The sequence below is a fragment of the Typopeltis vanoorti genome, chromosome 23 (assembly GCF_054136105.1).
Source record: "Typopeltis vanoorti isolate ZY-2024b chromosome 23, IOZ_Tvanoo_1.0, whole genome shotgun sequence".
NCBI lineage: Eukaryota > Metazoa > Arthropoda > Arachnida > Uropygi > Thelyphonidae > Typopeltis > Typopeltis vanoorti.
In genome coordinates this window covers 10,619,649-10,638,091 of record NC_143571.1, presented here as the reverse complement: position 1 = coordinate 10,638,091, position 18,443 = coordinate 10,619,649, and the positions used below count along the sequence as shown (strand labels likewise).

Here is an 18,443-nt window from a genome sequence, read left to right as displayed (position 1 = left end):
CACGAGTTTTGAGAGAATGTGCTAGGGAATTGACAGTACCTTTAACGGGGTTTTTCAATGAAAGTCTGGCTTTGGCAAAGGTGCCCATGCAATGGAAGGAAGGTAAGATAGTGCCATTGCATAAGGGTGGTAACAGACTGGAAGTGTCTAATTATAGGCCAGTCTGTGTGTCATCAGTAGTTGTTAAGATCTTGGAGAAAGTAGTGAGGGACCGTGTACAGCATTGGGCAGATGAGGGTAATGTTATCTGTGAGAATCAACATGGATTTGTGAAAGGACGCTCTTGTTTTAGCAATTTGCTAGCCTTTTATAATAAAGTTACAAGAACATTAGATGAGGGAAAGGCATATACTGCAATTTTCTTAGACTTGGCGAAGGCATTTGACAGGGTGCCACATGATAAGCTGATATTTAAGTTGCAGCACATGAGTCTGGATGTCAGATTGGTCAACTGGATTCAGGATTGGCTGTCTGTTAGGTATCAGAGAGTTGTGTATGGTTGAGCAGTTTCCAGGAGGCAGAGGGTTACAAGTGGGGTCCCACAGGGCTCCGTACTAGGACCTATATTGTTTAACCTTTATATCAATGACATAGCCAGTGGATTGCAGGGGGATATTCAGTTGTTTGCAGATGATGCGAAGCTGGGAAGAATTATTAGTAATAGTGCAGATGTGGTAGCCCTGCAAGAGGATTTAAATATGCTAGATAGATGGGCAAATGAATGGGGGTGTCAGTTTAATGCAGCAAAATGTAAGGTCTTGAGGTTTGGGAAACATCGATGGGATGCTGCATACTCTATGGGAGGAGTTATACTGGAGGAAGTAGGGGAGACAAGAGATCTGGGGTTGATGATTGATAGAAACCTGAAGTTTAGGGGACATATTGCAAAGGTGGTGAAGGTAACACAGAGGATTGCTGCTATTATGAGAAGGACACTGACCTGCAGAGATAAGAGGGTTATCATTCCATTGTATAAGTCTCTGATCAGACCACAATTGGACTATTGTTCTCAGATTTGGTCCCCAGGATTTGAAGGGGATAAATTAACTGTGGAAAGGATACAAAGACGGATGACAAAGATGGTTTCAGGACTGTACAAGGATAGTTATGAGGATCGGCTGAGAGAATGTGGACTGCAGAGTTTGGTGGATAGAAGAAGGAGAGGTGATATGATTGAGACTTTTAAACTGTTGAGAGGTGGTTACAGGGTTGACACTGGGGAGTTCTTTCGCTTGGTTGATCAGCAGGAAGGAGTGATGACAAGAGGCCATCCCTGGAAGTTACGAAAGGAAACTGTGAGCAAGAGGGTAAGGAGTGGTTTCTTTATGGGTAGAGGGTGGTTGAGCCGTGGAATGCATTGCCTGATGGAGTGGTGGGAGCGAGAACGGTCAGTGAGTTTAAAGAGTGGTATGATAGACTTTGTGTTTCTCAGGGGGGACCTCCCCTCAGTGAGTCTTGACAGACTTTATGTCTTAGGAAGGACCTCCCTCGATGAGTCTTTTGACTCCTTGGAGGCCTGAATAATAATAATAATAATAATAAAAAGCCAACATGAATTATAACATTACTAAAGTACAGAACATGCAGGAACTGTTACAATATAAGTTGAAACGGAAGGCACATAGAGCATGGGAGTTGGTACAGGTTAGCTAGTGTTCAGTAATGTGTGAAAGAAAGCTGGCTGAAAGTTCAAGTCTGACATGTGGGAAGATCTAATGAGTGATTTCCAAATTTCACACAGGATCATTCATCAGTTCCTATTGAATGTGTCTTGGGAACGGATGACCATAGTAGATTCTTTTGTGTTACGAGTAGTGAAGTTGTCCTCTGTGTAATGCATGGAGCTCTGAGGGGGAGGCAGGTGGGAGAAATGAAAAGCTAGGCCAAAGTTGTCTTCGCTGTTGTTATTAACATCTCCAATATGCTGTTTCTATCTGATTAACAACCTTCGTGATGTCTGCCTTATGTAAGAAAGGCTGCAAGAACATGGAATATTATAAACCCCAAGTTTGTAGAAAGGGTTGAAGTCTTTAGACGGACAAAGTAAACCTCATGTAGTTAAAATGGGTTTGAAAATCACTCTTATGTCATGAGATTTGAGGAGACTAGCTATTTTGAGCAAAAGTCTGTTAATGTAAGGGATAGAAACAGAAGTTTTGTAGAGAATGTCAGGATTTTTGTTGTGGAACAGGAGTAGGTAATAGTATATTTTTAAATTATTTTTTTAGAATATCCATTGTACACAACTGGTTGGAGTGGAGAATGTAATTCTTCATTTTTTCTTCATCTCTTGTGATAGAGATCAACCCTTTTTTTTGAGCATTTGTATAATTTTATGTATATTTTGTATAAGTTTTTTTGTGACACACAATGCAATGAGGATGAGTGTAAGTAACGACCTGTATGAGTGGGCTTGTGGTATTCACTAAAAGAGAAGCTTCCTTTTACTTTTTTGGAAATTAAAACATCTAGGAAAGGTAGTTTTCCTTCATTTTCAAGTTCCAAAGTAAATTATATTTTTTGATGAAAGGAGTTGATCAATGAAAGAAAATCATGCAACTCAGCAATACTTTATTTCCAGATGATAAAGACATCATCTGCATGTCTCCAGCAAATTGAAGGATTTTTGTTTGTAGATGTGAGGAAATGTTTTTCCTTGTTTTCCATGAGTAAGTCAGCACATGGCAGTACAGAGAACTTCCAACTGCAAGGAATGCTAGCCTTGTGTACCTTGGGTGCTCCATATAATCGTGGAGTTAGAGGGTGCGTTAATTTCAAATTTTTCTTTAGATCTGGGCATTTTGTAAGTGAACATGTTGTGTAACAGATTGTTGGTTGCTTCATGATTTGTCCACATAGGGTTGTAATCTAATGGAGCATAAGTGGAGGAATCTGAGAGTAAGAGTGAAATCTTAGACACACTATGTTGCATTTTTGTTCATCCTTACTCAGAAGAAGCCACAGGTATCTGTGGTGAAACTATTCTGCTTTCATTTTTATATTATTACTAAATAAACCCAGTGTATTTTTTAGTTATAATTGGTCTTACATGTATCACTGCTGCAATGATTTTCATGTTTTGGTACATGGCTCATTAGGGAACAGTTTTTATATATTAGTTTCAAGACTGGTTGAAGTTAAGACCAGTTGAAGAACAATCTTTTCCACACACTATATTGAACTTTGCCACACACAATAATTTTTCTCTAACTGGATGGAATTTAATTGGGATAAAATTTAATTTGGTATTTAGGAACTTTCTTAAAATCAAGTATTATTATTATTATTATTCATGACACCTCCAAGGAGTCTGAAGACTCATCGCAGGAGGACACCTACTGTACAACTCTCCGTCTCCGCCACTGCACCGAACCTCTACTTCCAATCATCTACATCAACACCATCTACTGTCCACCACCACCACAACTAGTATTTTTTGTCTGTAAATTGTGTGTGTTCTGAAGGGCCGATTTTTCTGTGTGCAGGATGAAAAACCCTGTTACCTCCATATGAGATTGGCTAACTCACCTTCAATTGAAAAGTCCATATAAAGATTCCTCCTGTCACGACGAGAATCAAACTTAGGCCTTTTCTAATCGAAGGGCACAACATACCATTGTTCTTCCAATTGCACCACAGAGGTGCTAGCTTTTGGTATAACCATTTTATTATTATTATTATCAGAGCTACAGAAGCCTACTTGCTAGTTATAGGACATGTGGGAAGTGCATTTTCAGCCTGGATCTTAATGAATCCAAAATATGTTATGCTCTTTGCTTAATTTACACTGTTTTTTTTCTTTCATTTTAAAATATCTCATTCACTGTTAAGTTATTTGTTTAGGGGTAGTTGCCAACGAATTTATTAAAGAAGTTTTATTTCCAACCAGGAGATCATCTTATGTAATTACAAAGAAATTAAATTATTAAATTGATTTAGGCAGTACCAAATGATGCATCAGTTATTGCTGATGTTTTTAAACAAAAATTAGTTAAGGAAATCAAAGACTTCAGCAGAATGAGTCTTCTTCTAGGTACTTCTACAGATATTTGAAATGAGGAGGAACTTGTCCATTATATGAAATACATGCATAAAAAGTGAAACTGAAAGAGGCATTTATCCTCTGCAAAACTCAATGGCTGCAAGCTGCTTTAATGCATTAGAAAACAAAATGAACAAGTTACTTTTACCATGGTAGAACTTATAATTGGTCAGTAGGCATTGGAATAGTTGGGGAAGGTAACATGCTGGGGGGGGGGGGGATGGACTAGTGGAAAAATTAGAGAGATGTGCCAGATCTTATATCAATGCATTGCACACATACTGGCCACTGAATTAGAAACCTTTATGCAGGTATGTAAATGTCACTTACACAGCATATATACAAAATAAATGTGTACTTTGTCACGTGTCATCACATGTTCTAGGCAACTATTTAAGAATGCTGCCAGTCAGTAATCATCAATACTGTTCATTACAATGAGAAAAACAAAGGATCTTTCGGAGTTTAAGGAGTTATTGTGGGTGACCATCTGGCTCAAGCCATAATTTTGAAAATAGCAGAACTGATTGGTTTCTCAAAATGTGGGATATCCTGGGTGTTTAATCAGTGGAAAAATAACCTACATTACTTGTCTGAGAGTCATAGCTGTGGTCCTAAGACATTTTGTCAGGAACGAGATGACCATCATCCGAGAAAGCTCGTATAGACAAACAGAATTTCCTGTGTGTAACAATTGACCAAAGCATTTAATGAAGGCTGTTCCCAACCCATATTTCATCAAACTATGCACAGGGAATTGAAATGGTTCGGTATTGGCAGTTGCATGCCTATACAGAAGCCACTGATTTCTGCAAAGTTTCTAATTTAGTGGCTGGTATGTGTATATTGCACACAATTTGAATCTGGCTGTTTCAAATTCTATTAAAGAAGTTCCCTTTGTTTCTGAAATTGAAACCAGTAGTAAAGTTTTCTGGAATTCACCAAAAAAGACTTGAAAGAATTGGGAATAGTAGCAGCCATGTTAAACAAAAATCCTCAAGTACATGCATGCATTCAGTAAGGTGGGTTCTAATATGATTCTTCACTAGAAAATTGAAATAATATTGTAATGATGCACTTATGAAAAATGAATGCAAAACAAGAAACGTTTTAGAAAATATAGTTCCTTTCTGTATTACTTATTTAATTTGATTTTATTTAGTTTTATATATATATATATTTTTTTTTTTTTATTTTGTATAAAGTGAAATTAGTAGTTTTGTATTTTATTTATCAGTGAGTTCCCTAATTTCTGTTTATTTCTTAAAATGTTTTCCCCTTTTTTTTTCTTATTTAAGTATTACAAGCTGTGTAGACAAGATGTTAATTTTTTTACAAAACTGATATTGGGAGTGCATCAAGAGTGTTTATTTTTGTAACCTTTCACTATTTTTCTGTGCACTTAAGGCACTGATCCAGATGTGATATTATTTTTATCTTTTTACCGAACTAATATGAGATGCTTTCAGTTATAGGATACCTGTGTATTTTGGAATGGAACTGATTCCACTTTTCCTGCATAATAAAATTTTAGACTTTGAAGCTATTATCGCCTTACAAGGCCAGTTTAAGAGTATATGTGCACCTCTGAATAACTATATTAAAGAAAAGGACAGTAAAATTACATAATGTAAATCAGCTTAAGGAAAAATTCCCATCAGCAGCTGGCTAGTCCTCACTTTATTTCTCAATACTAGTATTTTATGAATCAAAGAAATTTTCAAATTGATATTGAATAATATTTGCCTTCTTCACTGGTGGCGGGGGGAATGTATAAGTGCATGCTCCCAAAGTGAAATACATAGTCAATTATCTTCCAAGCAGTTCAAAAATAAACTGTAATAAGTCATATCTGTAGTTGGAATTATTATTATCGTTATTATTATCCTAAGATCCGATGGAGTGATTCTCATCTAGGAGGACCTTTTTATCATATCATCATCTCATCATAACATACCTTAAACACGTTCAAATTCTTTGCAGACACCACGCTCATGCAATTCATTCCAATCATTCACAACTCTCCATGCAAAACCTACTTCTCACTCCTTTTCTTACACCCTCCTTATACAGCTTCCAAAGATGACCTGTTATTCTCAGCAGAATTTGTTATGTTGTCCCCCAATTTTGGTAATATGTCCTCTAAATTTCAGATCTTTATCCACCATCACCTCAAGATCTCTTATTTCCTCCACTTCCAACAATATATCTCCACCAAGAGTAAATTATACATTCTATGTTTGTTTTCCAAATTTTAAAACCTTACATTTCTCATAATTGAACTAGTATCCCCACTCATGTGCCCATGCACTCAGTCTATTCAAGTCTTCTTGTAAGGCCACAGCATTTGCTCTACTCCTCAATAGTTCATCCCACTTTGCATCATCTGCAAACAGATGTATATCCCCATTCAAATCTTCCCCAATATCATAAACATACAGGTTAAACATCAGTGGCCCTAAAACAAACAGATCCTAGAGCACAGTTTGTTAACCAGGGATGCATGCACCCCTGGGTGTGCGAGAAAGCATTCCTAGGGGTGCGAGCTGGAAAATATTCCCGCATATATTGACTAATTATTTAAATCACATTTGCTTTTTCCACGAGAGGAAAAAAGTTATGCAAACTAAATTATATTTAAGATATATAATCTTTCAACACATACAGAATTATTCTATTTCACCAAGAACCGTTAAATATAAGTTATACATATTTTTTATTTGTTACATTTTAAGAAATTAAAAACCACTATATTCAAAAAATATCCCCGAATGTACTGTTGCTCACAAATGCTCATGCATGCGCCCGAGCCAAACGCACGGATACTTGCGCATACACTTGCCATTTTCATGAGAAACGTCATTTCATTGTATACAAACATCAACACAAATGAACTCTATTTTTTTTGTTTTATCGGCAGTAAAGAACAATTGATTAAATTTTTTCTCTCGAATTTTGAAAAGCTTAGTAAGAACTAAAATTCATTTTTGTTTGCACGTTATTTTATTATTTTCTTAAGGAACTATGGCCAAATGCGTAGTTAAATAATATGTAAATATTAATTTATTATTTGTAGTAATCCTTGCCATGTCAAAAAGATGCCACTTGAAAGATGATTATGTTGCTTACGGATTTACTTCTGCAGTAAATCAGAGAAAGATCATACACAAAGAACACAATGCATTTTATGTTGCAAAATATTTTCAAACTCCAATCTTAAACCGTCAAAGTTTTTAGAACATTTCAACAATCAGCATGGTGGTAAAGCTGCAGGATATACACTTAACATCTTGAAGTCAAAGAAGGCACGATTCAATAGTAGCGGTACCATTACAAAATTTGACTTTGCAGTAGCTCAGAAACCTTTGCTAGACGTTTCTTATCAGGTGGCATATCTGTGAAAAAAAACTTCATACAATAGCTGAAGAATTGGTGAAACCATGTGCATTGGAAATTGCAAAAATTGTATTAGGTTCTGAAGCACATAAGAAAATTCAGCGGTTTCCATTAACAAACGATGTGATTTTGATCATGCATTGAAGACGTCAGTCAGGATATTTTACTGTAAGTAATACAAGATATTAAAACCAGTCCCCTGAAAGTGTGTATTCAATTGGATGAGTCAATTGATGTTGATAATTGCAGCGAGTTATTAGTATTTGTGCAATACATAAAGGAAAAGGAAATTTTGGAAGAATTTTTATTTTGTGATCAACTGGAACTGACAGCAAAAGGAATTGATATTTTTAATCGCATTAAAAACTTTTTCTTGAAACATCAAATACTAATGGATGTGATTAGCTCAATATGTACTGATGGTGCACCTGCGATGTTAGGCAAAAATTCCGTTTTTTTTTTGCCTACAAAAAAGAAGTACTGCAAGTTACAATAACACATTGCATGTTGCACCGCCATGCACTTGCATCAAAAACTTTGCCAGAGAACTTAAAAAAATATTTAGCTACAGCGGTAAACATAGTAAATTATATTTGAGGACAGGCACTTAATCATCATATCTTTTGTCCTTTTTACGAAGAAATCGGTGCTAACTATAGTGTGCTTCTTTATCACACTGACATAAGATGGCTCTCCAAGAGATGTATATGCTTAGCAAGATTTTTGAAATGCACGAGGAGATTTTTCAGGTTCTTACTAACCAGAATTGTAATTTAGTTCAAGACTTTGAAAGAAGAGATGCAGTAATTAGATTGGACTTAGCAGATATTTTCGCTCACCTAAATGAATTAAATATATCAATGCAAAGGTGGTAAAAACATAACATCTAGTGAAAAATTATTTGCTTTTATTGAAAAACTAAAAATTTGGATATGTCGAGTTAGTTGAAAATTATAATTTTGCAAACTTTCCCTTGCTTGATGAAATTGTTCTGGAAAACGAAAAAATCACAATTTTACCTGAAATTGTAATACATTTGCAACAATTGATTGATTCTTTTCATGGATATTTTACCATGGGAGATATTGGCAAAGTGCAGAAGTGGATACTGGATCCATTTCTTTTTTTTAATCTTAATTCTATAAACAACGGTAATTTAATAAAACACTTATCTTATTGAAATGCGAGCCAGTGCATGTATTCAAATGGAATTTGAAAATTGGATTTAGAACAATTCTGGTGCAATCAGAACCATTTCCACAACTGGCAAAGGCAGCATTGCTGACACTTCTACCATTTGCTACCACCTATCTTTGCTAAATGGGATTTTCATCACTTTTGCACATAAAAAGAAAAACTCAAAATCACTTAAATGCAAGTGATGCATTAAATGCACATAGCCCTTTTGAAAGGGAACCTTGCTTTCAGAATATTATTATGAAAAAGTAAAAACAAATTAGTCACTAAAATCAATATGTTATTTCTAAATCACTTAAGGAATTGAACAACATAGATCCGAATATAAATTAAATTACACTTTAATAAATATTTCCGATATTTCGGCAACGTCACGTTGCCATTTTCAAAAGGAACTTACAAAAAGGCACGTGCACACAGGCAATACAACACAGTAAATGAGAATGAAGAGATGAAGCTATTGTTCTCCTAGAAGTCCTGATGGTGCTCTCTAGCAGGCTAAGTAGGTGTTCTTGTCCGTTGGGCTGAAGGTCTGCTGATGTATGCCTCCCAAATTTGGGGGAGTCGCATACAACCAAATTTGTTGAGGTTTGGAGAGTTTCTTAGGGCTGGGGCTGATTCCATAAATGGTCTTTTGAATTTGTATTTGCTACGGTGTATTATTGTAGCTTTCTTCCACCGTATTCTGCGATGTGTATCCAGAGCATGGTCTGCAAGACCAGAATGGCTGTACTTGTGAAACCGGATGTAGTCCTTGTGTTCAGAAATTCTGATATTCGCTGTCCTGCTTGTTTGGCCAAAGTAAAACAGTTTACAACTGCAAGGGACCTGGTATACACCAGGTAGGTCTAGGGGAAGTGGTTGGTCTTTGGTGGAGCGGATAAGGGATATCAATTTTCTGTAAGGCCTGTAACAGGCAGTAAGGTCATGTTTTTTAAAATTTTGGTAATTTTTTCTGAGGTGCCTCGGATGTAGGGAATGGTGATGGATTTAGAGTAATCTTTGTTGTGGAGGGGGGGGGGCTGTGGTTTGTAGGTTTTAATATTTTTGGATTTTTTTGTGGGGGGGGGTAGCCATTGGCTGAGAAAGTGTTGAAGATGTGATTTAGTTCAGTGTTTGTGTCCTCTCCAAAGACGTTGCCGAAATATCAGAAATATTTATTAAAGTGTAATTTAATTTATATTTGGATCTACGTTGTTCAATTCCTTAAGTAATTTAGAAATGCATAACCAACGTATAAGCCTGTCTACGAGAATTAATATGTTATTTAGATGTATATGTATTTTTCAATAAATTGTTTGGAATAAATTTTCTTTTCTAACAAATAGTAAAACACATTTTTCAAGGGGGTGCGAGAATGTAAATTGAAGTTCACTGGGGTGCGGGCCAGTAAAAAGGTTAAGAACCACTGCCCTAGAGACACATCATGCTCAGGCAATGTATTCCAATCAAATACTTCCTTCTGCCCCTTTTTTCTCCTGTGATATTGCTCCCCCATACACAGCTTGTTGATACCTATCAGATAGCCAATCTCCAATCTAATGCACTAGTCTAATATCTGATCCCCCCATCTGCTCTAGTTTGACTATCACCTTATCATGCATAATCTATCAAAAGCCTTTGCAAAGTCAAAGTATACTACTGTGTATCCATCTCCCATATCCAATGCTGCTGTCATTGTAATAAGTAGATTACTAAAATAATAAGATGACAGCAGCATTGAGCATGAGAAATCCCTTTAGCAAATCCATGCTGTTCATTAAAGATCATAACATTGTTGTCAACCCAATTCTGGATCCTGATTCTCACCAGTCTTTCCAACACTTCAACCACAACACGTGACACACAGATTGGCCTATAATTTGATGCTTGAATTCTCTCACCTCCTTTATGAAGTGGTACAATCCTGCCTTCCTTCTGCCCCTTTGGAACTTGACCCATGTAAGACTCATATTAAACAAATGTGTCAACTCAGATTTCAACTCCCTGCCACATTCCTTCAAAATACAGGGTGATTATATCATGAAGTCCCACAGCCTTATTAATAAAAAGTTTGTCTAATTCCTCCTCTTCCTTACAGTCAGTGCTTCCTCTTTCTCATCCACTGCTCTCAAACTCTCCATGATATCACATTCACAAGAATGAAAGACTTTTATAAACTGCTCCTTAAATATCTCAGCTATATCCTCTGCAGCATTGTCCTTATACCATTTTCTCCAATTAGTGCCATTCTTATTTTTGCTGGCTACATATCGAAAAAACTCCTTAGGATTTTTTTTTTGGATTCATGAGCTAACTGTTACTCGTACTGAACTTTTGCAACCCTTACCAAGTCACCTTCCTTGCCTGTTCTTTGTATTCCTCCTCTTCCTTACAGTCAGTGCTTCCTCTTCCTCATCCACTGCTCTCAAACTCTCCATGATATCACATTCACAAGGATGAAAGACTTTTATAAACTGCTCCTTAAATATCTCAGCTATATCCTCTGCAGCGTTGTCCTTATACCATTTTCTCCAATTAGTGCCATTCTACTATAATCATTCTTATTTTTGCTGGCTACATATCGAAAAAACTCCTTAGGATTTTTTTTTGGATTCATGAGCTAACTGTTACTCGTACTGAACTTTTGCAACCCTTACCAAGTCACCTTCCTTGCCTGTTCTTTGTATTCCTCATGGAAATGATTATTACCTCTCCTCTTATGTTACCTCCATAATGCCTTTTTTCTCTGTATCACATGCTTAATCTCTTCATTCATTCATTTCACACCTACCTTATTTAACCTTCTGACCTTTGGACTACATTTAGACATTGCTTCTACTATCTTGAATATCACCTAAGCAACATTGATATCCTTTCCACCCAACTCCTCATTCCATGCTATAGCTCCAAGAGTAATTCGCCTGGTTGGCCAACTGGTCAACGTACCTTCTTTCCTACCATATAGTTAGTTAATTCTCTTGCAAGGATGAATTAAGTATGTATTTTACTTTGGGAGCATGCACCTTTATATATATATATATATATATATATATATATATTTCTCCTCCCCATTAAGAGGGCCAATATCAATTTTAAAATTTCTTTTTTTCATAAAATACTAGTATTAAAAAATAAGGTGAAGACTAGTATTTCAGTCACAAGAGATTTTACTTTAAGCTGATTTACATCATTAAAGAATTTATGTAATTTTACCATCATTTTCTTGAATATAAATTCTTCAGAGATGTGCACATATAATCTTAAACTAGACCTAAAAGATAAGTGAGTAAAATCTCTCTACTGTTCTCAAGAAAAGTGGAGTCAGTTACAAAATGCACAGATATCTTATAATTGAAAATATCTCATCTTCTGAATTAGGTCATTAAAAAAAACATCTGGATGAGTCTCTTAAATGCACAGAAAAAATAATGAAAGATTACAAAAATAAATACATTTTTAAATTTGGTGCCCTTACTTCCTAACCACCCTATCAGTTTTGTAAAAAAAAAAATTAATATTCTGTATACAGAGCCTGTAGTATCTAAGTAAGGAAAAAAAAGATTAACATTTTAAGAAATAAACAGAAATTATGGAACTTGCCAATCAATAAAATACAGAAATATTAATTTCACTTATACAGAATAAAAATATTATAAAAAAAGTTTTAAAAAATCTAATTAAATAAATAACACAGAATTACAGTAACTATATTTTCTAAAATGCTTCTTGTTTTGCATTTGTTTTTCAAATGTGTATCATTGCAATATTATTTCAATTTTCATGCAGAGAATTTTCGAATGAAGAATTATTCACAAAGAATTGTGTGGACACAGTCATTTCGAGGAAGCAAGCAATGGAAAAGGGGATAATGCATGAAAAAAGCTATTCAAATGTTAAATAAAATAAATAAATAAAAAATCTAATAGATGAAAGAATGATGTATTTTATAAAAATATATAGTGAAATGAATTGGAAATTGCTAAAGTTATCTGATTTTATTATTATTATTATTACGAGACACCTCCGGGGAGTCCGCAGACTCATCGAGGGAGGACACCTACTCTATATCTCTCTCTGTCTCCACCAACTAGAACTAACAGTGACTACATCAACCCAATCTACCGTCCACCACCACTCATATTTCCACAGACAATCACAAACATCCATGCCCATGGCGGGATTCGAACCTGCGGCCTTTTGGCTGGACAGCGGATGATGCAAAAAATTAAATTTACTGTATAAAGACCTCAGGAAATTGAGCATTGTCAAGTGTGTTGTGTCCATTAGGACACAGAACATAATGAAAAAAAAAAAAAAAAAAAAAAAAAACAGCATTTGAGTTTAGTCATTGGCTTTTCTAATTTGTCATATGTGTTTCTTTCAGCACACATAAGTGAAAATACTGAATGTTGATATGCTGAGCAACTGTTTTTTACCGTGTGCTGACAGTAATTATGAAAAAGATTTCTAATTCAAATGATGTTTATTTTGTACTTATTTTTTCTCTTTATCATTGAATAACCATAACTACAAGTTATAAATTTCAATGTATTAAGAAAATAATGTCTACTAGTGCACCGTTTCATAGTGTATACTATGAAATAGTATTGATAAGATGGAGATAAAGAGGTATATATAAAGATTTTTCAGGAAATGGTATTGATAAGATATATAGAAATTTGATTCAATAACAGACTGAAAGAAATTAGAATTGTAGAATCAATATTTATATTTTTCTATTTATATTTTCTATTTATATTCAATATTTATAGTTTATATTCTACCTATAAAAGTATTCAAAATTGTTTTAATCAGTTATAGTTTTGTTAACTAGGAATGGAAGTACCAGATTACAAAATGCCTTTTGAAGCAGAATTAGGTATGCATCCAAACATGGATCAAATGCAAGTGTTAGTTGCCCGTCATAAAGCTAGACCTCTTTTTCCAGATATCTGGAAAGATACAAATCCAGTAAGACTCAATTATTTCTTCTTCTTATAAATAGATATGTGTGTGTGTGTGTGTATATATATATGGGTTTAAATTTACTTGGCTTAAATTAACAAATGTATAAAGTAGAGTCCAAAACTCATTATAGTAAAATTCTTAGATACCAAAAGAATTATTTGTCATAGTGAATTTTCTTTAGACTACTATATTTAGACTACTGATGCTACTATGATCATTGGCTAACTAAGTTTTTGTTGATAGTTTTCTATAGTGAGAGTTGATTCTTTATTTTTATATGGGCATCTCTGAAATTTTAAAGGCTCTAACCAGTATTCAAATAATGCCTATCATACTTCTCCTTGAACTCATAAGCACACACATGTGCTTACAACTTTCCTTGGCAATACATTCCACTCATTCACCATGTCTCAGTCTCTTCTCTTTTATCTTGTGTATTGAAAAAAAAATTCTTCTGCATCGATCCTGTTAAACTCCTTCAGGAACTTTTATGTTTCTGTCATGTCTCCTCTTTTCCACCTGTTATCTAAACTTGTAAAACATACACATTTCAATCTCTTCTTGCAGGAAAACCATCCATGGCATCCAAATTTTCTGATTTGGATGCCATCCTTGACATTAGGGAGTCCATCATCATTGCTAGGATTGAAACTACCAACAAAAATGCCTGCATCCTTTCAGTTACACAGGATTTAACTATGCTGTTATAACAGGTCCCACTGAGCCAACTCATTATAGTCCTACTAGCCCAGCTGACATCTATTGCCATTCTATAGAATATTAAATATCAGTACAGCCTCAGAACATTAAATGAACTATCGTCAGATCATAACCTCATTCTATTTCATTTAGGAAAACAAGAATAACTATCTTTCCCCCCTCCCCCCACTCTTTCTAAATACTTCTGGAATATATTGGCCCTGTTCCCTGTATAAGATCTAATGAAGAAGTTGACATAGCAATAAAAAAAATCTCACAAATCAAGTTAAAGAAGATCTAACAGTAGTCACCAAAACTACAGCTGCACTCAAGCCCAGTCATCTTCCAGAAGATATCATGGATTTAATAAGAGAGTAAAACAAAACAAGGAAAAGATATCATAACACATGTGGCTCCTCATGACAAAAAAATTCTTTAATGAACTGAATAGCTCAGTCAGAGATGCTCTCAAAAATCACAGAAACCAACTATGGGATCTATCACCCTTGCTAATCATTCCATCTGGAAGCTCTTGAGGAATCTCAGAAATAAGAGTAAATCTCTTCCCCCCCTCTCCAATCAGATCTAGGCCTTGCACATACAGATGCAGAAAAAGCAGAAGTCATAGCAAGGAATTTAGAAAGCAGTGTAAACCAGCATATGAAAACTTAAACATCAACCATATATACAGAATTCATTGCCATGTTAGATGCACACTAAAACTCTGACAACACTCCAGCCTGATCATGAACAGGCTGGAATTGTTGTCAGAGAGTTTTAGTGTGCATCTAACATGGCGTCTCATTAACTTCACCAGCAGAAATAATTGATATCAATTCTACAAGAACCTTAAGAATAAAAAAGCTCCTGGTCCTGATGGCATTACAAACAAAGTTATCAAATTATTGTCCCTTAGGGCTGTCATGCATCTTACTAACATAATTAATGCAATCCTCAGAATACAATATTTTCCTTCCTCTTGGAAAATTGCTGACATAGTCCCAGTACATAAACCAGTCAAAGATCCACATCTACCTCAAAATTATCATTTCATTAGCCTTCTTTCAAATCTAGGAAAAATCGCAGAAAAAATCATCCTCTCCAGACTCTACGATTCAATAGACAGACTGAAAATCATTCCACAAGAACAATTTGGATTTCAAGAATATCATAGCACCACCCAACAAATTCACAGATTGATCGAGTATATCACAGGATACAATTGAAAACAACACGCTGGAGCTGTATTCCTAGACATCGCAAAAGCTTTTGACAAAATTGGACACTATGGACTGTTGTATAAACTCATTATTGCTAACATTCCGTTGAAAATGATACTATTAATAAAATCATATCTCATGGACAGATCGATGCAGGTCAAGATCGAACTGTTTCAACCCAATGTCGTATTTTAGTTGGGGTTTCACAAGGAACCTTACTGGTGCTGATTCTGTTTTCAATCAATATGGCAGATATCCCGCATAACCCTATGTTTATATTTTATGTTTATATTCCATTTATGTTTATATTTTTTAATTTTTTCTCTTACTGGTTCTTGGTTTAATTCTTTAATTCTTTCGCCTCTAATATTAATATTCTTAAATTGCAATGAGTGCAAAACAAATGTTTACAAATGATACTGAATGTTCCATGGTTCGTCAGAAACATTCAGATTCTTAAGGACACAAATATCCCATATATCTTCTCTTACGCTCTCTATGGCTCTTTATGCAGCTGACACGACTGTATTAGCTAGATTATTTCATCCATACCTTGTAACCAAAAAACTTCAAGAAAACATGCTAAAACTAGAACAGTGGTTTACCAACTGGAGATTACAAGTTAATCCTCAAACGAATGTAGCTGTGCTCTTCACTAGAAGGTTAGCATCTCCCAAAGGAAATATCTTTCTGTTTAATACCAAAATTCCATGGCAAACAGAAACCAAATATCGCAGAATATTATGGGCAAAAGATTAAGCTTCAACAACTATATTAGAAACATATGTGCAAAGGTGTATCAAAAGCCATCGCCCAACTAATAGAAACCCTTAATTAACAGAAACAGCAAATTAAACACAAGAAACAAATTGCTACTCTACCAGATGGTGATTCATCCTATAATTACATATGCTTCTCCAGCTTGGAGCCATACCTCCAATATTCATCATCATGCGTATCAAGGATTTAGGCCTAGCTTGGCCTGTTCTGGCCTTAGAAGTCATTGTTGAATCGTTTAAGAGGACGTCCTGGTTTTCTTTTTCCTAATGGCTTGTTTTGGTAATCTTTCTGTTTTCATTCTTTGAACGTGTTCTATCCATTTATGTTTATATTTTTTAATTTTTTCTCTTACTGGTTCTTGGTTTAATTCTTTAATTCTTTCGCCTCTAATATTAATATTCTTAAATTGCAATGAGTACAAAACAAATGTTTACAAATGATACTGAATGCTCCATGATTCGTCAGAAACATTCAGATTCTTAAGGACACAAATATCCCATATATCTTCTCTTACGCTCTCTAACAGCAAAGTTCTTCTTGAAAATGACTACACACCCTAATAAACTGGTGCAACAAGCCGCAAGCTACAATGAAAAAGACCTAAATTCCATTTTAATATCAAGTGAAGATATGTAACTTACTTGCCCTCACAGGATAAGCTAATAGCTCATAAAATTTTCCCCTTCATTGTTTCTTAGGTATCAGACAGTGGGGAGTATAAAAAGCATCTTGCTTCACCCTATAAAATAGTAATGTTTTGAGTTCTGAGTTAATATCACCTCTGGGTCTGGCTCCCACTGATGAGACCTCAATAAAGGTCAAAACCAGTCTGGGTAGTGACCTTTCCCATAATGCATAGCATTATACATGTCTGCAAGGATATGTGCTTTGCATTATGGGACTAAGGCAAGTGATGTGAAGTCCTGATTAGCTTCTATATACGAGTTGCCCCAGTCCTAAAAATACTTCAGGCACAAACTTTGTTTGCTTGCACTTGGATAAAGGATTAAACCAAGTATATAATTTCTTGGTATCTTTTAGTTATAGTATAACCAAATGAAAAAACTTCCAACAACTATCTATAATTTATATCATAAGCTATTCTATAAATTATAATTACATATGTAATTTTCCTAGTCCTATTTTGTTTTTGTATAAAAGAACTTAGAAACACCTCATTTTGTTTAATATATTTTCCATTATTTTATAAGTGTTACTAGTAGTAATGACAAATATCCTTCTACTAATATCAAAATGGATTTGGAAAAGGATGGAAAAAATAAAATGGACAGATAAAATAAATAATGAAGAGGGTCTTAAAAAGAGTAGAGGAAGAAGGAATCTGTTAAAAAAGATAAAAAAAAAAGAAAGGGAAATTGGATCAGACATATCCTGAGAGGAAATAGAATAATCAGAGATGCTATTGAAGGAAAAATAGAAGGAAAAAGACCTAGAGGAAGAGTGAGAAAACAATGCTAGATGACAATAACAAGCCAAAAGGCTATTTTACCGGCGACATAAGTTAAGTTTAAGGGAGATGGTAAATCCCGTATTATTCTACAGCCGGGTATGAAACTCGGATCGAAATCCTAGATTTCAAAAGGCTATTTTACAAAAGGGTAAAATAGCCTTTGGACTTGTTATCGTAGTAATAACAATATATAAGTGCACCATTTTAGCAATTCATTAGTAGAGGTATATGTAAGTTCGGTTCACTTAAAAACCTTGATATTCCAGGTCTACCTACTCAAAAAAGGGTTGAAACCGGTCTGGGTAGTGACCTCTTCTCATAATGTAAAACAGTAATACATCTCCTAGGAGCTGTGTTTTACATTATGAGAGAATATTAAGGATAGTGACGGACCTTGCTCCACCTTTGCTCCGAGTTGCCCTGGTGTTGTACTACCCAGGTGATTACTTACACTTGGGCTCGTCGATAATTTTTTCGGCATGAAACTCTAGGATTTCGATCCGAGTTTCGTACCCGGCTGTAGAATAATATGGGATTTACCATCTCCCTTAAACTTATGCTAGATGACATTCTGAATGGAGATATAAATAACCTTGAAAGAGAAGGCTCAGAACAGAAGAAAGTGGAAGGAAAGTTTTTTGCTACTAAAAGAAGAACCTGCTCATTTGCAAAATACTTAAGAAGAAGA

The 18,443-nt window shown here is 35.0% G+C and overlaps 1 protein-coding gene across 1 annotated transcript in view; it reads left to right on the top strand.

The window, feature by feature from the left end:
* Positions 1-18,443, top strand: part of wit (kinase protein wishful thinking) — a 226,228-nt gene that overhangs the window by 194,092 nt on the left and 13,693 nt on the right. The window contains exon 8 of the mRNA XM_090412820.1: positions 13,452-13,588. Coding sequence (XP_090268946.1) covers positions 13,452-13,588 — 137 coding nt within the window. The remainder of the gene's footprint in view (positions 1-13,451; positions 13,589-18,443) is intronic.